The sequence below is a fragment of the Solanum tuberosum genome, unplaced genomic scaffold, assembly GCF_000226075.1.
Source record: "Solanum tuberosum cultivar DM 1-3 516 R44 unplaced genomic scaffold, SolTub_3.0 scf00110, whole genome shotgun sequence".
In the NCBI taxonomy this organism is placed as follows: Eukaryota; Viridiplantae; Streptophyta; class Magnoliopsida; order Solanales; family Solanaceae; genus Solanum; species Solanum tuberosum.
In genome coordinates this window covers 523,903-549,205 of record NW_006239037.1, presented here as the reverse complement: position 1 = coordinate 549,205, position 25,303 = coordinate 523,903, and the positions used below count along the sequence as shown (strand labels likewise).

Sequence of the window (25,303 nt, the reverse complement as noted above, 5' to 3'; positions counted from 1 at the left end):
TAAGCCATCCAGCCCTAGATAACTTAGACTTCAACTAAGCAGATACGACACTACCCACTAAATCAGCTAGCTCCTAGATGATTTAGAATTTGACTAAGCAGATACAACACTGCACACTAAATCAGTTAACTTTAACCGATTAAGACTTTTACAACCAGAACAAAAATATGATTCCTTTATAGATTAGGAACAGATTTACAATATAAGCATCAAAGTATGAATCCTAAGACAACTATGACACATGCAGCTCTATCAGGTCCTTGTTGATCTTGAGGAGGATACTTCACAAAAATGGGTTTTTGCTTGTGTTCTTGAGAATTTTCAAGATGCAAAAACTGAAGTTGTGTCTATTGAAACGAACCTTATAAAATGATAGACACAAACTCAAACTAAACAAAGACGCTTCACCACTTTATCAGGTCCCTTTGTTGATCATGAGTATTGTTCTTCCTTGAAAATGGCCTTTTCTTTTTGAGCTTATGAATTTTCAGAAATTCACAACTTTGTTTGCCAAATCTTGAGTTTGTGTTAAGGGAGAAGAGACTAAATCAAAAATGAACACAAACCCTTGGGACAAGGCCATTGGTTGAGAGCATGTTGTTCTCAAAGGTTGTGCACCAACCACATCAGAGTTGACAGCCTTTTGACAGTTGTCTTTTCGTCCTTTTCTCGTACGCAGACTCTCCGGGACCAGGTCCCTTGCTACGTTCTTTGATGTTTGAATTCTTGAAAAAGACTTTCTAGCTCTCTCTCTTCTTGAATGAATAGCGTTGTTTGTTTATTGTTATATATATCAGTTACCAACAAGAGTTTTAACCACTTAAACAAACAACTTGGTCTGCCCTTCCTATTAGTGAAGTACGCTGCACATCTCACCAACCAACCTGACAAGACAACTGTAAAGATAGTTTTACAATTATGCACCACTTTGAATCTGGATGAAAGTACTTTGCCAAAGATCGGGTCCCTGCATTTGTGAGGATCATCAAAACACTAAAATATAACATTTTCCCCCTTTTTGATGAAGACACACAAATATTCCTCATGCTGAGTTTATTCATTCATTTCCCCTTTCATCAGTCCCAACACCAGAAGACCTTTTCCTAGATCTGGTCCCTTGTTAGATCCCTAAGTTTGTTAAATCATCAAAACTTAACATCAGCTCCCAAGTAACAGAATGCTTTGAACTTGACTTTGTGTTTGAGGTCTCTTAGAACCCTATATCCCTTTAGATACTCTTGATATACTTGGTAAAGGACCTTAAAACACATTAGAAAGCAGGACATCACCCGGTTCAAACTCATATACTTACGATGAATTATTCGAATTTTAAGGGTAGAGTTGTGCGGTGTTATAGAATGATTCGGATCTTAGCTTAGAAATTTTTGAGATGTTAAAATATCTCCCCATTGGGATCATTAGTCCTCGAATGACAATTGAACTGAGCATAGAAAGGAAAGGGGTTACTCTTACTATTTTTCTGACTTCTGAACTTGCCTACTAACATAGGCGAATATAGATGCTTGTCCAAGATTTAAAGGAATATTTATGTACTATATATGCTTAATAATAGTGTTAGTTGTTACCTTTCTGAACTATAACATTTCATATCTAAAGTTTTGTAGTATATGGGGAGAGAGGAAATTTACTCGAACCTAATTAATTCTTCCTAAATTTGCTTTAGATACACACAAGGTTTCCAAGTTAATGCTAGATAAAAAGGATTTTCATTATAGTTTTTCATGCGATTTTCGAAATTGAAATTGAAGTTTGTCGGCAGGTGCATAGCCAAAATTTTATAAAAGATCTCCAAATTCATTGTTGAAATATGAATCATCAAATAAAGTTATTACATTATCATTATTCCAATCTATCAATTCAAACAATGTTGGACCATTTAGAAAGTCAATGGAGTAGTTATGATAGTTATTCAATGGCATTGATGCATTCATTGGGAATATTTATTGGATGGTCCAATTGCGACCTCAATGATGATCCTAGCATATTCTGAACCCAAGGGTGAGTTGCTTGTTTCAAGCTGCTATGGGTTTCTCCTTTTTCTCTGGTCCATTTTTTAGACTTAAAATATATTTATTTCAAAGTTGCATCTTAATTTTCTAGAGGATTATGATTTTTGGTATACAAATTTCAAATTATAGGAGGGTTTTTCGCGATTATTTAATGATTTTGATTTTTAATTGTGAAAGCTTGTTTTAGAATTAAAAATTGTTTATTTTTGGTTATTTAATGGACTATGTGTTAGGAGTTAGTTAGTTCTCCAACCGAGGGTTAGTGTTGTGCATACGAATCAGGATTATGACAACAAGAAATCGTAATACAAAAACAAGGTGTGATCACCTAAACACCAATGATATCAAAATACACCGATTATATGAAAAGACTAATACTACAACCAACATGGTGCTTTACACTACCACCAATCCAAATACAATTGTGATACCACTAGAGGAAAGATTTGTGAAGAAAAATAAGGAACCTACGAGGAGTTCACAAAAGGAACCATTTGCGAAGGAGTCCTCAAAATAGCCGCCAAATGAAAAAATTGTTGGGGTCCTTAGTAAGATCGGATGAAAGAACTATCATGGAGTCATCGTTCCCTGCAAATAGGAGTCAACCCTGGGCAAAGATGAACTCAACAACAATTCATTAGATCCCCATCCAAACAAACACATTTCTCTCTCTTTAGCGATGACTAGAAAAAAGTGAAGCTTGCTTTCATTAAAAGTAAAACTAACAATGATGTCTCATACAGAAAATGAAGAAAGGGATTCTTGGAAAAAGCTGGAGAACTCGACACATTTTGTGGTATTTAAATGGTTACGGTTATCTATAGCTCTTACCACAATGAACTTTCATGATTTGAGAACACCACAAGTTCACTGTGGTAAGGATTACAGATTATTGTAGTCAATTCAATACCATAAAATGTGTTGGTTCATGAGTATTTTTGAAGAATTCTTTCCTTCTTTTTCTGAAGAAATGATAATAGCTCTATGTTTTATAGGCTTTATCATATTCAGTCGGAAGAGTTTAGGTAATACTTTCAAAGTGACTCTCGACGGGAGAATCCAGGCTATTCAGGAAGAATCGCAGCAATTCCCCAATCCTAACGAAGTAGTTCCGTGAAGGTCAGGCCAGAGCATAAGGAAGGAAGCTCACTCAGAAGCGAATTCCGACTACTATTTTAGAGTACCGAAGCTCAATGGCATTGATCACACCTACGGCCAGAAGAAAGAAAATACCTAGCACCCCGGTCCCTCCATTGACTGACTGGCTTAGAGGGCATTCCGCACAATGACCAGTGCAATTCGCGTATCTGTCGGTAGAGGGTTCAGATAAAGTAAGTAGCTTCTTTCTCAGTTTAAAGAGAGGAGGGGCATAAGTTCTACAAAACGTGTATGTTAAGCATGACGATTGGTTCCTTGCTTCAAGACTAGATTGAAGGCATTCTGCCAATAACGTTTGAATAAGACGAAGGCAATAGACGTCACTGAACTAGGTACTTTCCGACCAACTGCCCAAACTCCAACCAGTTTTTTTGAAGATGTCTGCTCTGATCTCTCATCTAGGAGAGAGCCAAATGGCGTTGGTTAAATTCATGGCGAGCAGGGATTATATCCTATAGAGTGTTCCTGATACTGATACCAGTTTTTGTATTTTTAGAAACTATATTCCTTTAATAATGAACACAGTAAAGGGCAATTTCGGAGCGAAGATTCAAAACCTGAATTGTGAGTCACGGGCCAAGACTCCAATAGGACATGGAGCGCGAACGAATCTTCCGAGGAGGTGTTTGATGGGTTGGAAGGGCCCGGAAGAGGAAGTGGCTGCCCTCCTCCCGAACCAACACTTAAAACAACAAAAAAAGAAAAAACTTCCAGTAAATAAACACCAAAGTGAGATAGAAAATTGGTGCGTAAACAACACCCAAATAACGAGATGGAAAATAGAATATATATATATATGATAAAGACAAGTCGAAAGCCATATTTTTTATTCAAACGAAAACAATTTCTACGAACGATAAAGGACTTCCTTGTCAATTTACTTTCAACGAAATCAAACTTTATTTTTTTTCTATTCATGGCTGTAGAGAAGGAGAAGTGTGATTATTTGGGAGGGGATCACATGACTATGTTACTATTGTTGTGTGTTTCTTTGCTTAGGATTGACTCCTATTTATAGGAAAAAATCAGGTTTTGTAACTTTTTGAATAGTTTGAATTAGAGAATACTAATTTGTCGGTAGTAAGTATTTTGGCATGTAACTAATTGGGGGTGTATTAGATACCAAGTTGGATGTTATCATCTTGAAGTATATGTAGTTTATGATTTTGGTCTTGTTCTGACCAGATTTTTTGGGTCAAACTTTTTATATTAGGAAAATAATTTAGAGGTTTGATCTGAATAATTAGTATCTACAAAAGATGGTCATCCAATTATATTTAAAAAGCAATTGGTTAGTCGTTGTTATTCTTTATTAGTATTTTTTCACGAATGAATCCTCACAACTAATTATAATTTGACGATTTTATAGTAGCTATGAATAATGTTATTAGTATTTTTTAAATTATATGAATAATATATTATCTATTTCATTATAACCGAGAGAAAAATCAAATATGGTATCAAACTTTGATAAAAAAAAAGGTCCATCTATTAAAAAAAAAGGCTTATCTATGTCATTTTCGTTGAGAAAAGACTCATGTATGCCATTATTTGTCAACTGAAAACAGTTTCGAGTTTGTAAAATTAGTTTTTTACACATGTTCAATTATGATTCGGCCACATCTTTAGGTAAATCATTTTTAAAAGAAGAAGGTAACGACCTAAACCGTCGTTATTCAAGTCACCTCGTGTAGAGTCCTAAAATATTTAAGATACGATGTTAATTTAAAAATTGGGGCACACAACGTAAATTTAGAAATTTTAAAATTAACCAGATTGACAGCATTCCGCCATAGCGGAAATATTTTCACTATGATGACACTACTATAGCGGCATGTCAACTGCTATAGTAGGGGTAAAAACTCGAAAAACGTGAATGTTTTATTTTCCTCCTGCTCTTTATTAATAAAACAATGAGGGTTACTCTAAAAAATCTCATAAGCATCTCTATGCTCCAGAATAATGGAGAGGAGGGATTTCGGCACAAAGAAGGCCAAAATCCACGTGTTCTCGATCTATGTCCGTCGAGATTCGCCCTCATGGAGTTAGAAGTTCGTATTCAGAATTTTTCAACAGTTCTTTAACGTCTAGGTAGGCTAGGTTTTCTTAACCAAATAGTTAGAACAATTTTTACTTAAATATTATCTTGTAAATTATTGAGAGATAGCATGTAGAAGCCTTCAGGATGGAGTCTGGTTGGATGGATGTGTGGTTAGTGGTGGTTTAGGCTGATGCTAGACTTGATTAGCTATTGTTAACATTATGATATTTGTTGAGTGTTATCTTGGGGAAGGTGGTTGTGAAAATCGGATTATGATCAGGAGATTTTCGAGAAGGAATCCTTTTGGGTAGGTAAGTATTGTTTGTTTTTCTCGTTTATGTGATTCTCAATCGTTTCGTTAGTATTGCATGCACGATATATGATTAGGGAAAAGGAAATAACATGATGTGAATGATAAAGGTTGTCAGTTGTATGCAATGAAAGTGTTTTACTTGAGTGTACCAGTTAGTGGCGTAGCTAGAAATTTTATGAAGGATGTCCAAACTTTTGATAGTAAATTCAAAAAAAAAATGTAATCCTATAGGGATTCGATCTTTGCATATTTCAACACTCAATTCCCATCAAGATATTGCTCACTTCACATCAAAGTTGTGCATTTTTAATCTGTTATAGATTTCAAGTAGCTATTGGAATCTATTAGTTGGAAGGGTGTTCAAAATAGTTTGTATATATATATATCAATATAAAGTAAGATTTGACATATATATAGTGAATTTTTTTGATAAAGGATGTCTAGTTGGACACCCTGACACCACCATATTTCCGCCCCTGCTTGTCGAAAGACTGATAATGATCAACTTCACGAAGATCCTATTTTATTCTAGAAGTTTGTTGTAACACCCCAAAAATTTCTAAGTTAATCCCAAACCATTCTTGAATTGTGTATAAGGTCGTACTGAGTGACTCATAATTTTTCTTAGGTGTTAAAGTAAATTCTTTAGGGTGGGAATGATTTTGGATATCAATTAAGGTCACTAAAAACTCCTAGCACAAAGTTGAGTTGAAAGTTTCCTTACCAATTACGTTTTGATGTAAGATTTTACTTGAATCAACTTCAAACAACCATATCTCTTAGAATATATAACGAGTTACGTGGCTCTTAACCTATCAAATCAAAGGTATTTGAATTCTTTTTCCAACGCCACCAATTTTGTGTCAATTCAATTTCTGAGTAAAAAGTTATGACCATTTTAGTAACTGATACAATGCAGTGACGAATTAGCCGGCGGGAAAAAATTAAAAAAGGGTCTTTTTGTCTTTTTACCTCCAAGAAAATCCTAAACGAATTTTTTTACTAATTAAAGACCCAAAACAATCAGATTTTCATCTCTTATTTCATCATTACCTCCTCTCTCAAACCCTAAGACAAAACCCTAAGGAAAATTCAAAGTAGAAGACTTCATTCAAGATTCTTCCAATCTTTTTCAAGATTCTTCTTCAAGGTAAGTCTTTCTTCAAGAATTCCATTCTTTCCACCTCAAATTCCTCCATACAATTATAAATCACTAATGAAAATCATAATTCTTGGGCATAGAGTTTCAATAAACTAATTCAAGAAATATGAAGAAAGGTTTTCTTGATTTTTCTCCTTCAAGCTAGGGTTTCAAGGCTTCTAATCAAGTTCTTCTTCAAGATTCTTCAAGAACCTTGTTCTTTCAGGTATGTAAGACTATTATAGTGTTCGACTAGTTCTCTCTCACACCCTACAACTACCTTCAAATCAGTAAAAGAGAAATCTAGGATTCCATCCCTAGATTTGAGTATTCTAGAGATAAGTTGATTTTGAGTTCTTGAGTTCCGGATTCTTTTTGAAATTCTATTCCTAATTATTGAATTGCTATATATTATGCATTAAAATCGTTGAGTTGATTCGTTCATGTCTATATTTCAGCATGAACCCTATGAATTGAGTATTTTGAGAGGAGAAATATCGTTAAGTTATGAGTTTCGAGTTCTTGAGTCTTGAGTTCTGAGTACTGAGTACTGAGTACTGAGTTTCCTTATTGCCATTAAAATCCCTGAGTTGAGTCGTTCATGTCCATAATTCCACATGAACCCTATGATTTGAGTTATAAATTTTGAAAAGCTTTTTAAAGCCAACACTTGAGTTCTAAAATTGAGTTTTGAGAAAGTAAAGATGAGTTTTGAGAAAAGAGTTTCTAAAACATGATTAGTATAACAATCGAGTATGCCATCAATGTATGAGCAGTATAGTATCTAGATATGATTTTGAAATATTTTTGAGAAAGAGTTTTCAAGTGTGAGTATAAGAATCTTTGTTCCATTTGTTGCTTATTTTTGGTAATACAACAAGAATCTTGCTCTTGTGTAGGTGGTTTGGGTTTCTTCACATACATAGTCGCTCCCCTCTAAATGGTGTTATAAATGGTGTAGGGAGGGGAGCATGGGTGTACGTGAATCCACACCATCTCCTTAGATAGCATGCATAGTCGCTCCATGTAACATGCACGGTGCAATTTAACATTTTGTGTGGAACTACTGGCCTTATTTTTCAGGTTACTAGTGGTACGTGCTACTCATGACACACGATTAAATATTTTTTATTTAAATAACCATCACCACTACATCTGATCTTAACAAATTCTAATGAATTGAGATTTGAAGTGAGTACTTTTGTTTTGGTTTATGGTTTTCTGTTCTAAGTAGTTGACTGCACTGACGAATATATGATTTTTAATAAGGGGATAAATTTGAAAAATGAAAACGTAGTACGTGAATTTGAACTTGAAACCTCAAGGTGAATTTTGAATCCTCTACGTGTCGTTCATTGAGTTTCAAGTTTGTGTCGAAAGAAAATTCCTGAATTGGTCTAGTGAGTCATTTCGGGAGTTGCGATTGAAAATTTAAATCTCAAATAAACGATGTTGGTTAGCAGAAAAATCATCTTATCCTTTTTAACAAAAGAAACATCCGTATTTCAAACTTCACTTCAATTATTTTTGTTAAAATTTGTCCAAAAAAAATAACGGAATTCATACAAAAACATGTGTTGTTCATACTACTCTTTGTCACGACCCAGACCGTCATGGTTGGCACCCACACTGACCCTCCGGTGGGAGAACCACTACTACAACCCGACTAAACAACTTAACGAGAAAATAGGCATTTAAAGATACGGAAGCAGTTTTAAATGTCTAAAGAAATATGGAGTTCCCATAAACTCCGAAAGTTTAACAAAACAACTACTAAAACATTTGTGGAAAACAACCCCTAGAATCTGAAAGTCATTGTACCAAAACTCTGATCAACTAGAAAGTCTAAGAAAAGAGGGCGCAGCCCCGTAAACTAAACAAAACACCCTAAACAAATAGTATGAGTCCGAAAAGAGTGGACTTAAACAAGAAAGATCCATGGCAGCCTGGAAGAACTGGCTCACCCTTGAATCCGGTCACGCTCAATAGTCACCTAGTTGAGGTCTGTCAGTAGCCACCAGAAGATGCCCTGTACTCAACAAAGAAAGAGTAAGTGCAATATCAGTACACAATCACAGTGTACTAGTAGGATCACGTGACCACTCTCATAAGCACAATACACACAAGCAATTACAACATAATAAGCATGCATATACAAGATACAGTTCAGTCATCAATTTAGAGCAACATACAGTCTTCCATTATCAATGCCAAGTAGACGTAACATAACAATCACAATGGTCTTCTCATGGAATCCACACCTAAACTGTTAGTGTGTCGGAACCTGATACCTGATTCAATACATGTGTCAGAACGTGATACTTGATCCAATGTATGTGTCGGAATGTGACACCCGATCCAATGTATGTGTCGAAACGTGACACCCGATCTAATGTATGTGTCGGAACGTGACATCTTGTCCAATCAGCACAACCACAATCATAATCACACCCACAGTGAACAATACTCAAATCATACAATCAAGTAATAGGTTTATGGCTGTATTGCTCACACAAAATCATTTCATTAGGTTCGATTCGCATTTCCCTATTCACAATGTAGTAATCAACTAGCATATATCACACAAACAGGAAATCAAACAATCACCTACCTCGAAACCAAGCTTGAATCCTCCTAAGACACTTGAGTCTTCCCTTTTTGGATTCTTTCCGCTTGTTTTGGTCTACAAACGAATAATTTAACGCAAGGATCAATAATTAAGGTCTAATTTACCCGGATTATAACAAACCCAATAACCCAAGACCAAACCCATAATCTTAAGGTGCAGCTAAGGATTTTTCCCACCATCAACTTCAGGCCAAAACCCTCCCCAACGATAATTACCCAAGAATCTAAGTTCTACGGATCGAAATACGGATTAGGGGAGTAAAATCCTTACCTTTAGCACCAAAAGTCGTGAAAAACTGTCAAGAAATCACCCTGGGTCGTTTCCTAGCTCTTAAGAACGAAGTTTGCAGAAAAATAACGAAATTGAGATTTTTCCCCGACTTAAGTCACGACTGGCCGGCTACGGCAGACCCCATCCCGCCACAGCAGCCCCGCCCTAGCGGCTTACACGGAGACAGAGAGTCAGAATTTGAGTTCCAAACTCTCATTTCACAACACATCTTCAACCTTTGACGTTCAAAAACTACCCTCTCACACTAAGATCAGTTTTGGGAGTTCTACTCACCCAAATTCGATTCTGTAAAGTCGTACGAGTTCATTAACGTCTTAGCTATCTACTCATGTGATCAAATTCATTATTAAATCTCTCATTCATTACCAGATTTCCTTAGACCTCACATGACTCAGATTTCGTCCAAATCTGGACTAGGCTAGGAATTCCCAAGTCACTACTCAAAAGTTTTCTGGCCCAAATTCTTTCCCTATTGGCTTTTCCCTACGACGGGAAAAAGTCGTTACACTCTTAGCAAAACTTGTTATGTTTTTATGTGAAAACCATTGAATATTTAACAAATTTTAACAAAAAGGTGGAAGTTATTAAGTTTTAAATACAAAAACATTTTGATATACATACTGTGAAGGGCTAGACAAACTTTCATGTATACATGTTGTAGAGAATTGGTGTTAATGAAATCATCTTCAGTTATGTCTACAATTAATAAGAATGTATATAGTGTAGCTCGTATATAGAATAAGACAATTCTAGATTTACATACATATTATAATATAAAAATATACAAGACATACGATATATACACACAATGTATACATCGTAGCTACCATTTCTCCTTGTCTGTGAAACAACTATCTGACTCTGACTGCCCCCTAGGTTGGCCTATGTATGTCACGTCATAATATGAAATTAGCTACAGAATTTATTGATGAAGCCATAATGTGTGTAAGAATTTGTTAAGCTATTAATACAAAGAGCTTAAATCCTTATCTTAAACAGACTGTATAGTAAGGAAAACGTATTTATTCAGTGTGGTCCAAAAAAAAAACTAGTGCATCTTAAAGTGTTTAATATGTACACGTAGTAATAAGTATCACCGCGAGCGCTATCTATCATTATTTTTATTTGTCTATTATACTAAAAATATATAGTGAAATTTACAGAAATGACTATACTTTAGGGGTTAATAAAGTTTAGTAGTTATAATTAAGATAATTACTATTTGTAACTAATTTTTAATTGGCTATCCAGTTGTATCTAAATGTATTCACCGTGTATGGTGGTTGTATTCTAGTATTCATATATTATTTTTAGGCGGTTACTCCGGATACTAATACAATATATAATTCCATTGATTTCATAGATACTAATACAATATATTTTTAGGCGATTACTCCGGATACTAAAAATTTAGCATAATATCTCAATCTTCCCTAATCAATGGAACTATGAAATCTCACAATATTTTTTAATAATAATAAACAAAGGAATTGCATTACAAGATTTTTTTCTTCTTCATTGATTTTGTTGAGTCACTAAATATAACTTGTATGGCATTGATACAAAAAAAAATTTGTTGTTATAGAGTTTTAAAAACTTGAATACATTGGTAAGACATTGATATAAATGCATTTTGGTGATGAATACACTATATAGAAACACTCAAATTATACATTAATACAAAATATATAATAGTGAACAAAAATACACTCAAATACATGATACAAATGTATAACCAAGAACAATTATAGACTTGAATACATTGATACAAATTATAACAAGTTGCAAGATAAACATTACATGAGACCATTGATACATAGATGCAAATGTGTAATCAATATCATATACAAACAAATACATTCAATACAATAACAGTGAAACAAATACACTCATATACATGAATACAATGCAGATACATGTGCATTGACACATGAATAAAATGCATATATGCGTGCATTTGATTCCATGAAAAGTCCTTAAATTTGCACCCAAAAAATCTCAAAATTCGAGATATAAACTCCTTGTAATATATTCAATCTTTCAAAACATCACTCATTAATTTTAGTAACAGTTTCATGAATCTGTAATTTAAACTGAAGCTTCAAAGCTTTCTCTCATGATTGATAATGCAGTTTCGAAAATCATCTCGAGTCAATGATGACGACGCTTTATCGGAGAAAGGGAGAGGTAGCGCAACATCGTTAAGTTTGAATTTGAAAAGAATTCGAAAGAATCGTCCATGAAAGAAAAGAAGAAGAAAAATAATCATCGGAAGAATGTGCTAACATGGGGTTATACACTAATTTGGAAAGTTAAAAGAGGAAAGATGGATAATTGATAGATACAAATTACAATGTCTAGAATCAAAGTCTAGAAATAAATTATTGGAAGATATACTTTTAAATTGGAAAATAGCTATTAAAAATGAATATTATAGTAGCAAATTATAATTTTATTAAACTATAGTTATATATAATAAATACATAGCATATACTTAACTTACTATATAGTTTTTTCAAATATTTATTCATTTTTACTTTTTCAGTTTGAAAATAAACTAAGAGATAATTAACTATTTTATATATAATTATTTTACCCTTATTATTAAGTAAACATATAGATGACTTGTGATAATTAAGAATGATGTAATAAAATTATCATTTTATTTATTACTTCTTAATGAATGTGTCAAATTAAACATCGACAAGTAAATATGAAATGAATGAGTGGAAGTTGAGAACAAGTTCTACAAAAATCATTTAACCTTTGATTATGATTATATTTTTTTTATTTTTTTATTTTTTGAGATACTATTTTTTTACTTAAACACAAGAAAATAGTACTTATTTTCAAGAAAATCATTTTGCATTATACCAAATCATTTCAACAGCTAATTAATCACCAAAATTGATGTGTTCCATTGATTACCTAATTATTCGATGTACTTGTTCCGTGCAATATAATGGAACTTGTGAGGAAATTAATCCTCTCATCATGTATTAATTATTTTCCAGCGTATTCTCCATTATTTAGTACTTACGACAATTATTTTGCAGCATTATTATGTTGTGCTTCTTACACTATTTATTTAAAGGGAATAATAACTAATAATGCAGCTAGTCGAGTCAGTTAACACTACTCAACAACCAACGTGATGCGGATCCTTAATTTTTAATTAAATAATTGTTTTTTTAAACAGTATTTCAGATTTTGTAGCAGATCGTATAGTCTTTAATAATAATATTGGAACTTGAAACTTTATTATTTATTTATATTTAAATGGTGATGTTTATGTGGTGCTCTCTTTGTTTTAAGTTATTTTTTCTACTATTTTTTAGTTCGTTTTTAAAAAACGTCTATTTCCCATTTTAGTGATGATTTAATTGTGACTTTTCACCTAACATGTTAAAAGATCATAAAATTTAAAAGTCTTTTTTTTATTTTTAAATTTTTCATACAAAACAAAATAAGACAAACAACTTGAAATAGAGGTTGTAATAATTATCTTCTTCCATGCTATAGTCTATCTCGATTGATATCTCTCTTTGAATTGAACTAATCAAGGCGTCGTGCAGAAGTTATCATAAATTTTGACAACAATAAATTAGAAGATAAAAAAAAAACTATATTAGAAGAAGCATGATATATTTATATGGTTTGGTCAATTGGCATGTGTATGAAAAAACAGCCCTTAAAACAAGATTCTTTAAATCAATGTATTGTGAATGTTATTATGTTATGGGGAGATAGATTGAAATGATCTTCAATTTATAAAAGTTCTCCGAGAAAAGGATACATCATACATATAAAAGAGTTATTTTCCACCAAGCGATCGTTTGTACTTAGAATTTTTCTTTTTAACTTAAAATAAAATTGCAGAGAATTCAAATAAAGTAAAAAATCCGAGACAAACCCTAACACTCATCTGTATCTCATAAGTAGTTTAATAGAAAAAAATTTGGAGAAATTTTCTGTATATTTCTTGTGTCTCTCATACTGTACATGCTTGACCTTATTTATACAAGATAATCCTATTTCTAATAATAACGGTAACAAGAAGGAATAAAAATAACAACAAGATAATCCTACTTCTAATAATAACGGTAACAAGAATGACTATTTACACTTGTCATTTTTCTATTTGTTTTCTTCTAACAAGCTGTAATAGCTATCACGTGCTAGGCAAATGCACTAGCTAAGAAACTTTTGGATTTGTACCACTATTAGATCCACATGGATGGCTCTGATTTAATCCATCACATAAGTGATCTGCGGTTGTGATCTTTCCACATAATTTGCTGACTTTTGGTGTATCAAAATTGTTCTGTCTGAAACTTTGTGAATTGAAATGAACTTGTTCCTTGTTCATCCTCTTCCTTTCACTCTCTTCTGTAAAATCACCATGAAAGCTTGATGTTCGTTCTTGATTTTCAACACCCCCCTCAAGGTGGAGGGGAGAGAAACGACACCCAACTTGGAAAGAATTGCAAAGTGAGAAGGACCAGAAAGCGCCTTGGTGAAAAGGTCTGCTAGTTGAGACGACGATGGAACAAAAGAAAGTGAAATCAGCCCAGAAAGAAATTGTTGTCTCACGAAATGGCAATCAAGCTCAACGTATTTGGTCCTTTCGTGAAAAACTGGGTTACGAGCAATATGGATTGCTGATTGACTGTCTGAATGGAGAGGAACAGGCAAGGGATAGGAGACACAGAGAGATCTGCTAGAACTCGAACCAGCCAAGTAAGTTCCGCAGTAACTTTCCTCATAGATCGATATTCGGATTCTGCTGATGATAAAGAAACGGAGGCTTGTTTCTTGGACTTCCAAGAAATGGGTGAGCCACCAAAACTGATATAAAACCTACTAACCGACCTCCTGCTATCTCGACATGATGCCCAGTCGGCATCGCAGAAAGCCATTAAAGATAAAGAAGAGGAAGAATTGAAGAATAAACCTTGTTCAGGATTTAATCTTACATACCGTAGGACTCGTAGACCAGCATCAAAATGACCTTGACAAGGTCGTTGCATATACTGACTCAAAGTGAGAACCGCAAATGCAAGATCTGGTCTAGTGTGGGTGAGGTAGTTGAGCTTACCTACCAAACGTCTGAAAATTATGGGATCTGAAAGTATAGGACCTGAAGATTCAGTGAGTTTAGAACATGGATCAAGAGGAGATGAAACCATAGGCAAATGAGCACAGTCAAATTCTTGTAACAAATCCAATGCAAATTTCCTTTGGCTGACAATACAACCATGTTTTTCTCTAAAAATTTCTAGGCCAAGAAAATAATGAAGCTCCCCTAGATCTTTAATCTTGAACTCTGAGTTGAGAAACACTTTCATAGCTACAGATTCAGTAGGATCATCACCCGTAATTAAAATATCATCAACATACACAGCAATAATAGAGACCAAACCACTTGTTTTCTTAAAAAACAAGGAATAGTCATTCAATGAAGCTGTGTAACCTTTAAAACTTAGGGCTCCGGCAAGCTTGGCATACCATTGCCTAGAAGCTTGTTTGAGCCCATATAAAGACTTTTTGAGTCGACAAATATGATTAGGACCTGGAGCTTCCATTCCTAAAGGAAATCTCATGTAAACTTCTTCTTGAAGTTCACCATGAAGAAAAGCATTGTTGATATCAAACTGAGAAATTGACCAACCTTTCTTGACTGCAATAGCAATAAGACACCTAATTGTAGTCATCTTGACAACAGGGGAAAACGTCTCATTGTAGTCAATACCTTCTCTTTGAATATCTCCCCTAATGACAAGCCTAGCCTTGTATCTCTCAAGAGAACCATCAGAATGTTGTTTTATCTTGTATACCCATTTACAAGGTAATGCTTTCTTTCCTGGTGGTAAAATCATTACTTCCCATGTACCATTTTCCTCCAAAGCTGCAATTTCCTTATCCATTGCATGTCTCCAGTTAGAGTCCAAATTAGCCTGATTGAAACTGGTAGGTTCTGAAATTCCACTGATAGAACCAAGTAAATTTTGATTTTGTAAAGATAAAGCTCCAAAAGAAAAAGTAGAAGAATCCACAGGCTGAGCAAAACAAGAATTTGAAACATTGGAGGGGTAAACATAACTACAGACATAGTCATTCAAATATGCAGGTCTTTTGTTACCCTTGTGAGACTTTCTGATATCAGATGTAGGATTAGAGAGAAATTTCCTTTGGCTGACAATACAACCATGCTTTTCTCTAAAAATTTCTAGGCCAAGAAAATAATGAAGCTCCCCTAGATCTTTAATCTTGAACTCTGAGTTGAGAAACACTTTCATAGCTACAGATTCAGTAGGATCATCACCCGTAATTAAAATATCATCAACATACACAGCAATAATAGAGACCAAACCACTTGTTTTCTTAAAAAACAAGGAATAGTCATTCAATGAAGCTGTGTAACCTTTAAAACTTAGGGCTCCGGCAAGCTTGGCGTACCATTGCCTAGAAGCTTGTTTGAGCCCATATAAAGACTTTTTGAGTCGACAAATATGATTAGGACCTGGAGCTTCCATTCCTAAAGGAAATCTCATGTAAACTCTTGAAGTTCACCATGAAGAAAAGCATTGTTGACATCAAACTGAGAAATTGACCAACCTTTCTTGACTGCAATAGCAATAAGACACCTAATTGTAGTCATCTTGACAACAGGGGAAAACGTCTCATTGTAGTCAATACCTTCTCTTTGAATATCTCCCCTAATGACAAGCCTAGCCTTGTATCTCTCAAGAGAACCATCAGAATGTTGTTTTATCTTGTATACCCATTTACAAGGTAATGCTTTCTTTCCTGGTGGTAAAATCATTACTTCCCATGTACCATTTTCCTCCAAAGCTGCAATTTCCTTATCCATTGCATGTCTCCAGTTAGAGTCCAAATTAGCCTGATTGAAACTGGTAGGTTCTGAAATTCCACTGATAGAACCAAGTAAATTTTGATTTTGTACAGATAAAGCTCCAAAAGAAAAAGTAGAAGAATCCACAGGCTGAGCAAAACAAGAATTTGAAACATTGGAGGGGTAAACATAACTACAGACATAGTCATTCAAATATGCAGGTCTTTTGTTACCCTTGTGAGACTTTCTGATATCAGATGTAGGATTAGAGACTGGTATGGAATTAGGAGAAGAATCAGGAACAGAAGTAGTAGGGTGAAAGGAGAATTCAGGAGATGATGATGTAGCAGAAGGAGGTAGAGAATCAACATAAATGTCAGGAGAGGATAAAGGAATAGGAAAAATCAGGTCTGAATCTAATTGTAGAGTTGAAAAAGGGAACTGAGTTTCAAAAAAATGAACATCTCTAGATACAAAAATCTTTTTAGTAGCAAGGTCAAGAAGTTTGTACCCTTTTTGTCCCTGAGGATATCCTAAAAAAACACAAGAAGTAGCCATGGGATCAAACTTACTTCTACCAAGCTTCAATGTAGAAACATAACATAAACATTCGAAAGTTCTTAATAAATTGTAGTCCGGAGAAGTACTAAAGAGAATATGATATGGGGTTTTCCCATGAAGGACTCTAGAAGGGATCCTGTTAATTAAGTAAGTGGCAGTCAATACACAATCCCCCCAGTAACATTTGGGAACTTTAGACTGAAAAAATATTGCCCTGGCTATTTTCAATAAATGTCTATGTTTCCTCTCTACAACCTCATTTTGCTGAGGGGTAGCAACACAAGAAGTCTGGTGAACAATTCCTTGAGATTTGAAGAACTCTGCTTCCTGAATCCCTTTACCCAATTCTAAAGCATTATCAGATCGTATCTTTTGTACTTTAACTTCAAACTGTCTCTCAACCATGGATAAAAAATCCTTCAAAATTGAGAAAGCATTACTCTTCACAGTTAATAAGAATGTCCAGGTACCTCGACTAAAATCATCAACTATAGTGAGGAAGTATTTATAGCCATTGTAGGTAGGAACTTTGAAAGGTCCCCAAGTATCCACATGAATTAATTCAAATATTCTTTTAGAAGTAATATGACTGACAGGAAAAGGAAGCCTAATTTGTCTAGCTAGAGGGCATATCTCACAAACACAAGAATAATCATTAGGAAAAGAAATGAAATTAAAAACTTTCATTGCAGAATGAGGCAAATGCCCAAGTCTTGTATGCCAAAGGGCTACATTAGGAATAGCATTTGCAGAAAAAGGAAAAGAAACGGAAGCTGATTTGGAAGCATTTACATTACAGTGAGAATGACTAAACTTTGAAAAGACTGGCTCTAGGAGATAGATACTTTCTTTGACTTCACCAAAAGCTTGTTCCCTCTTCGTTAAATGGTCCTGCATGACACACCTTTTAAAATTAAACAAGAGAGAACAACTAAACTGATTACAAAACCTATGAACAGAGAACAGATTATATCTGAAATTAGGAACAAAGAGAACATTCTGTAGAATGAGATGAGAAAGAATCTTAATGCTTCCGGTATGAGTGACCTTGATCCTGTAGGAATTGGGTAAATTAATGGTTACAGGAATATGGAGAGGTGTAAGATTTAAAAAGGAGTGTGAATCAAAACACATGTGTTCAGAGGCACCTGAGTCTATAATCCAAGTTTTAGAGTTAGCCATAGAAAAACATGAACCAGAATATGTAGTAATTGTACCAGCCACAGCATGTGCATTGATCTTAGAGTGATTACTGGATGTTGGATGGTGTTGTCCTTGATTGAAAATGTGTTTGATCTGAGAGATTTTGATGCCTACTCAGTTGAGAAAGAAGATCATCATCAGTATCATCCATCCCAATGCTCAAATGGTCATAATCTACATCTGTGATAGTTGCATTCCCCTTTATAGGTGCTTGAAAACCTTTTGTGAACTGAAAATCTTCCGGATACCCAATCAATCTGTAACAATCATCTTCTACATGTCTAATTTTAAGGCAATGAGTACAACTCACATTTGGATTATACTTCTTCCTTCTTCCCTTTCCATTTCTGAGTGGAGGAGAAATCTTCTGATTGTTCCTCGAAATCCTTTGTCCCTGAAAATGACCACCAAAATTTTGAGGATGTCCTTCAGATCTCTGTTGTGAATAACCTCCAGATCTCTGTTGTGAATGATTAGGATTACCAAATCTCTGCATTTGATTTTCAGATCTAGGATTGCCTGTCATAAAAGAGGAATTATTAGGAGGAAACTGAGGGCCAGTGTAGACTTCCCTTTGATTTTCATCTTGAAGTAACAGAGAATAAGCTTGATTAATTCCTGGCAGAGGGTTTAACATAAGTATATTTCCCCTTGCTTGAGCATAAACATCATTTAAACCCATAAGAAATTGGATTAACCTTTGATCCTCCACAAATTTAGTCATCTTATGTTTCCTTTCACAAATGCACACATATTTGCATCCAACATGTGAGTTGAGAGAGTCCAATTCATCCCATAACCTCTTCAATTTTGTGAAATAGCCAGCTATGTCAGTTGATCCTTGCATTAACTCTATTAACTCTTTTTGCAGATGATATAATTTAGCTCCATTTGACTGCCCAAACCTTTGTTCCAAATCTGTCCAGAGATCCTTGGCAGTCCTTGAATAGATCACAGAATGTGCTATGTCCTTGGATAAAGAGTTGAGTAGCCAAGATGTTACCATATCATTACACCTGTGCCAAGAGGAGAAGTCATTTGCTGTAGCTGGTGGTTCTGGACAGTTGTCATTAATGAACCCTAATTTGTTTTTAGCTGAGAGTGCAATCAAAAGAGATCTTCTCCATCCCTGATAGCCTCTTCCATCAAAGATATTGTTGACCAAATTCATCCCTGGTGCATCAGAAGCATGAAGGAAAATAGGATTCCCAGAGTCAATAACGACATTGGTGGGAACTTGCCCTGCAAGAGGGATCCTCTCAGTGGTGGTATCTACCATGATTAAGAGGAGTATGAATAGAGATGGAGAGCAAAATTGAACCTATTGCTGTGATACCATAATAGAAAAAAAATTGGAGAAATTTTCTGTATATTTCTTGTGTCTCTCATACTGTACATGCTTGACCTTATTTATACAAGATAATCCTATTTCTAATAATAACGGTAACAAGAAGGAATAAAAATAACAACAAGATAATCCTACTTCTAATAATAACGGTAACAAGAATGACTATTTACACTTGTCATTTTCTATTTGTTTTCTTCTAACAAGTTGTAATAGCTATCACGTGCTAGGCAAATGCACTAGCTAAGAAACTTTTGGATTTGTACCACTATTAGATCCACATGGATGGCTCTGATTTAATCTATCACATAAGTGATCTGCGGTTGTGATCTTTCCACGTAATTTTCTGACTTTTGGTGTATCAAAATTGTTCTGTCTGAAACTTTGTGAACTGAAATGAACTTGTTCCTTGTTCATCCTCTTCCTTTCACTCTCTTCTGTAAAATCACCATGAAAGCTTGATGTTCATTCTTGATTTTCAACATAGTTTTCAAAGATTTATCCTCTTTTATTGAGTAAAATCTTTGAGATAGTAGAAAAGGGAAATTGGCTGTTAAAGTTGGGACCTTTATATCTATGTGAAAAAGCAAAGATTTGATATTTCCCTCCTAAAATTTGGCTTAAAATTTAGCTTTTACTATAGTGACCTTATTTGGCTTTATTAGTTAATAACAAAGGGTATTTTCTTGGAGTATTAAAACACTAGCAGTGTCATCTTTAATTGTGAGAATTTTCGATTAAAATCATCAATTATACTTTTATTACATTCTTATAATATGTCACTTAACGTAAAATATCTCTTAAAATTTCATAACTTGACAAAATAACTTCTCTTGATTAATTTTTCCTTAACGAACTTACAATCATACCTAAAAAATTAATCAAAGAAAAAAGCGATGTAGATAGAACTAGAAGAGTGTGATGTGGGAATTGTTGTAAGACAATCATACGCAATTGATGTTTCACTTTCCTACTGTGTTGGACCGACAATGACCACTCAAATCATTAACCAAATAACTCCCTTCTTTTAATAACTTCAAAAAAAAAAAACAATTTATTTTTATTTTACTTTTTTATTTAATTTAAATTTATTTATCATACTTTTTAGTTTTTAAAAAAAATAGTGTCAAGTTAAATAGAGGATGAGTAAAAATGTGAACGAAGTAGTTGATCTACCTAAGTATGAATTTACATTAGGGGAATTTACATAAATCTCATTATTTTATGAGTTAATTACTTAGATACACCCTAATTTGCTATATTACATATCTTATCAAATTTTGGTATTTTCATAGACATGTATTATAGATAAATGAGATCAAATTTAGATGGAATTTGTTCTAGATACATTGTATCAAAGTGAAATCGCATGTATCTGTGATGCATAGCAAATCTCGCTCGCCTCCATAGCCTCTCTCGCATGTGGTTCGCCACTCTCTCTTCTCAGATACATGTGAATCACTCCAGATATATACATGTATATGTATCTACTGTGATTCGCATTTATATGGGATACATACGAATCTCGATTGCCTCCCTCTCCATTCTCGCTCACCCCTTTCTCTCTCTCTCTTTTCATGTATCTGGTAGTAAAAATACATGTATTTAAGTGTAAGATACGTATGAAATACATAATATTTTAAAAGTATATGTAATAATAGTATATCTGGTAGTGAAGTAAGTCTAATAAAGTAGTTTTTCTTTTAAATTAACCTGATTGATAAATTTCTAATTATGGATAAATTTAACGAAACCTTTTTAAAAACAATATTAATAAATTAGAATCCTATATTATAATATGAGTAGTAGAAAATTGGTGGTGGCCTGCTTTGTCTGGTGTGAGCATATGAACACAGCTTAGCAAACATGTGCACATTGCTTCCAACTTAAACAATGTGAAGGCCCAACTACTATGTATTATAAATTTATAATATTTTGGGAAAGTTATCGATATGTACAATACGATAAAATTTATTTATTAATATGATTGAAATAGATAAAAATTATATATTGATTATATATATTGTGCTCAAATATACTTGCAAAATCATATTATTATTATCTTTTAACCAGATGCGAATTCTACAACGAATTTTATTCAATGAAGTTGCGAAGTATTGATTAATATTTAATAGAGATTAGTAGAGTACCACACTAGCCAATTTATAAAGAATTAAGAATCTAATAATTTTCTTTGACCTTATTTGGACCTAGCTAGCTATGATCTACCAAAATAAAAATAAAAATTGCGGCCAAAATTAACTGCTGCAGTTACACCATGTGATGGATTTTTTGTTAGGTACATCATACCATGTTTAGTTATATAACTACAACTAGAAAAGATCCTAGTAAGATTTTTCTTCTAGTTTTACCCTAATTTAAGGCAAAGAGAAATTAAAATGGTTAAATTAGCATCACTAGTGTTGGAAAATGTATTTTAGTAGTTCCTTACAAGTAAAATATTATTATTTTAAAAATATTTTTGTTCATAATATAAGCAAATACTAGAAAGTGGAGGTGGGGGTAAGGTGGTCGAGATGGGGGCTAATGGGAGTAGCAGTGAAGATAAGATATATTAGAGGATGATAAAATACAATCGATATAAAATGTCACTTGTGGAATTTGTTTTTAACTTATTAAACTACTACTACTTTAAATAATTATTCAATGAAAAAAAATATCTAAAAATATCTAACTAGAATTGTGACTTGAGAAAGAAAACAAACAATGTGTTTAGTCCCTAGTAAACACAAAACACAAGTAAACTTCTTTTAATTATGGGCAGGTAATCCATACACTAACTTTTACGACATCTTATCTTATAATATATGTATATATATTTGCTCCATTCCCCAACTCTTCTCTCTACTTTTATATTCTTCACATCACTTCTACTCTTTACCCAACAATTTTTCTTCTTTAGCCTTCTCCATTTCCCTCACAATATGCCAAGAACTACACTTGGAACAAACTTTAATCTTTGTTTCACTAAACTCAAACGTTCATTACCCCTACAATCCTCCTCCGATGATGATAATGATAATGATAATGATAATCAACGTCATCAACAAAAACATCGTAGTATGCATTTTTGCAATTCCATTAAAAACTTCAACTCTCTTTACGACTTATCATCATCAGAGTGCAACTCTAATAATATTCCTACGTCTTTCGATTATATTTACGAATTAGACAATAATACCCCTGATTTAGCCACTATTTACGCTTCTCAGCGTTTCTTTTTTTCTAGCCCGGGCCATTCCAATTCTATTATCGACTCATCATCGTCAATTTCTTCCTCTTTAGCATCCACCTCATCATCCGTGGAATCGGATGCTCCCCTCGAGGGGAGCATCGCGATTCCAACGGATTCACCCGACCCGTATTTGGATTTTCGACGATCGATGCAAGAAATGGTGGAGGCACGTGGATTAAGTGATATAAGAGGCAATTGGGAATCGTTACATGAACTTCTTATGTGTTATTTTACATTAAATCCAAAGAGCACACATAAGTATATAGTTGGTGCATTTTCTGACCTTATTGTATGTCTCATGGAATCAAAATCACAACATTTAGATCTATCGTCCAGCAGCACAAGTAAGTGTTACAAGAATCCAAGTGATGAATAATTTATTAGAGTTCCATTAATTTATTTTATTTTTAGTAGATAGAGTTATCTGATATGTTGTACCGATAAAAAATGTATGTTACGTGGTGTTGATATTAAACATGGTGTACATTATTGAGAGATTTAATTTGGTCCCCGGCTACTAAATACTAGCTGTTGTCTTGAATAACACGAATTGAAGCTTTTTATCATCCTTTTTCAGTAATTTGTCTTAGGTAATTGTTTTTCAAGTTTTTCTAGATCTAGAAATCAATTTTGCTACAAAAATACTTTCTGGGATATCCCTATTTTTTGGCACTATTTTAAGGGGTTGCTTGGTTGGTTAGATAAGGTATTATAATTTGCTTTTTTCTCCCAAATTTTTTTTAGATAAATAAAGTTAAAATTAGTAATGATTTTTTTCCAATTTAAGTTAAATGCATATTTTATATTTTTCAATTATAATTTAATAAATTTACTTTTCATATTGGTCAAATCTAAAAAAAATGACATATTTCAGTAGTAATACTCCATTTGCTCCCTATTAAGTGAATGTGAAACAATGCACATCTATTAAAAAAAAAATTGAGATAGAAATTGAACATCACTTCTCATTTTTGTCCTTTTAAATATTCTTAAATTATTCTTGAAAATATGAAATTCAGTTGTAAAATTATAAATATGAGTAATTAACTCTTTTGTAATTATCGTATAGAAAATATAAAAGAAGGACAAAAACAGAAGAAATTTTCAATAACTTTATTGAACAACAATTTACTTATTTAAAAACTACGAAAACATGTCCAACAATTACTTAGTATGGAATAGAGGAAGTATTAAGTAGTAATTTAACTTTAAAACATCATTTTACCCTTATGAAATAATTCTTTGCCACAAAATATCTTTTTAAAGTTTTGTCAAATTAAACTACCAAAAAAATTAAAACAAAAGGAGTAATAGATTTATTTAATAAACATGTTTCTTATTAAATATTACAGTTTTAAACATACTATGAAAACTAAAATATTATATTAAAAAGAAAAGATATAATCTTTTTGAAAATAAACTAAAAAAAGTTATGGGGAAAATGACTTTTTGCAACCAAACAAGGCCGTTGTGGAAATGGGAGAAGGCTAGGTTAATTAAGTAGCCGCTAGTAGGCTGGAGCCTATAGCTTCTTTATGGCAGGCACAGCACAGGACAGTCTCCCCAAAAGCCTTCTACTTTTTCATTTTTGGGTATCGTGATTTTGCAGTACTACGTACCCCCACACATGCAAAAATTAACCAATATTTTATATTCCTTCCGTCTCATTTTATATGACATTCTTTGACTTGATACGATATTTAAAATTAAAAAAAATGGTATAAAACAATTCTTGAGTATTTGTGTGGTTGAGATTTATTTCATTAAGGATAAAAGAGAATTTTAAAATTAAAATATTTGTAATTATAGTAGGATGACATTCTTTTTGAAACAATTTAAAAATAAAAGTGTGTCACATAAAATGGGACGAAGGGAGTAGCAAGTATTACTCTTGCTGTCTCAATTTATACGAGTTAAGATAAAAATAGTTCATTTCGATATATAGCATTCACACTGAAGCGCGATTAAGTATGAATTCGCATTTGAAAGTTTCACATAAGACAACTAAATTTGTATTCTCATCGAAAAGCTTCAGATCGGGATAAAAATATTTCCTAACAAAGGTGACTGCATACTCAAAAAGATTCAAATCCGAAATTTTTTATTAAGAATGAAAAGGGACTTACCATTCCAACACAATCAACTTGTTGGTGATGTCTTTTTTTTTTTTCTTTTTGTTAGAAAGGATACATTATAGTATATATGGTTAAACGCTTAACATTATATTACCACTGTTAGCATTAGTGATTACAAGTAAATTATCAAAACGAGCTATTTTATTACATCTAGATTATATCATTAGCTTGAAATTTGTTCTAGACAAAACATGTGATATATTGTTTTCTTGGCGAAAGTTATGACAGACCATCGGATCCCTCAATTTCCTCAAAGTTGACCTGCAAGACATAATAAATAATAATCGGATTATAATTAGGTTCTTCTAAATATTGAAAGATTTTAGTTAAGTTTGTTTCAATTT

At 33.3% G+C, this 25,303-nt stretch overlaps 1 protein-coding gene across 1 annotated transcript; it reads left to right on the top strand.

Annotated features, from left to right (window-relative positions):
• Nucleotides 1-22,452: 22,452 nt before the first annotated feature.
• LOC102586387 (transcription repressor OFP12-like) lies at nucleotides 22,453-23,346 on the top strand. The gene has a single exon (XM_006349702.2). The coding sequence runs from the start codon at nucleotides 22,514-22,516 to the stop codon at nucleotides 23,198-23,200; it is 687 nt and encodes a 228-aa protein (XP_006349764.2). The 5' UTR covers nucleotides 22,453-22,513; the 3' UTR covers nucleotides 23,201-23,346.
• The last annotated feature ends 1,957 nt before the right edge of the window (nucleotides 23,347-25,303 follow it).

What these genes read in the sequence shown, in the direction of transcription:
- LOC102586387 (XM_006349702.2), top strand. Translation starts at nt 22,514, where the DNA reads ATGCCAAGAACTACACTTGGAACAAACTTTAATCTTTGTTTCACTAAA.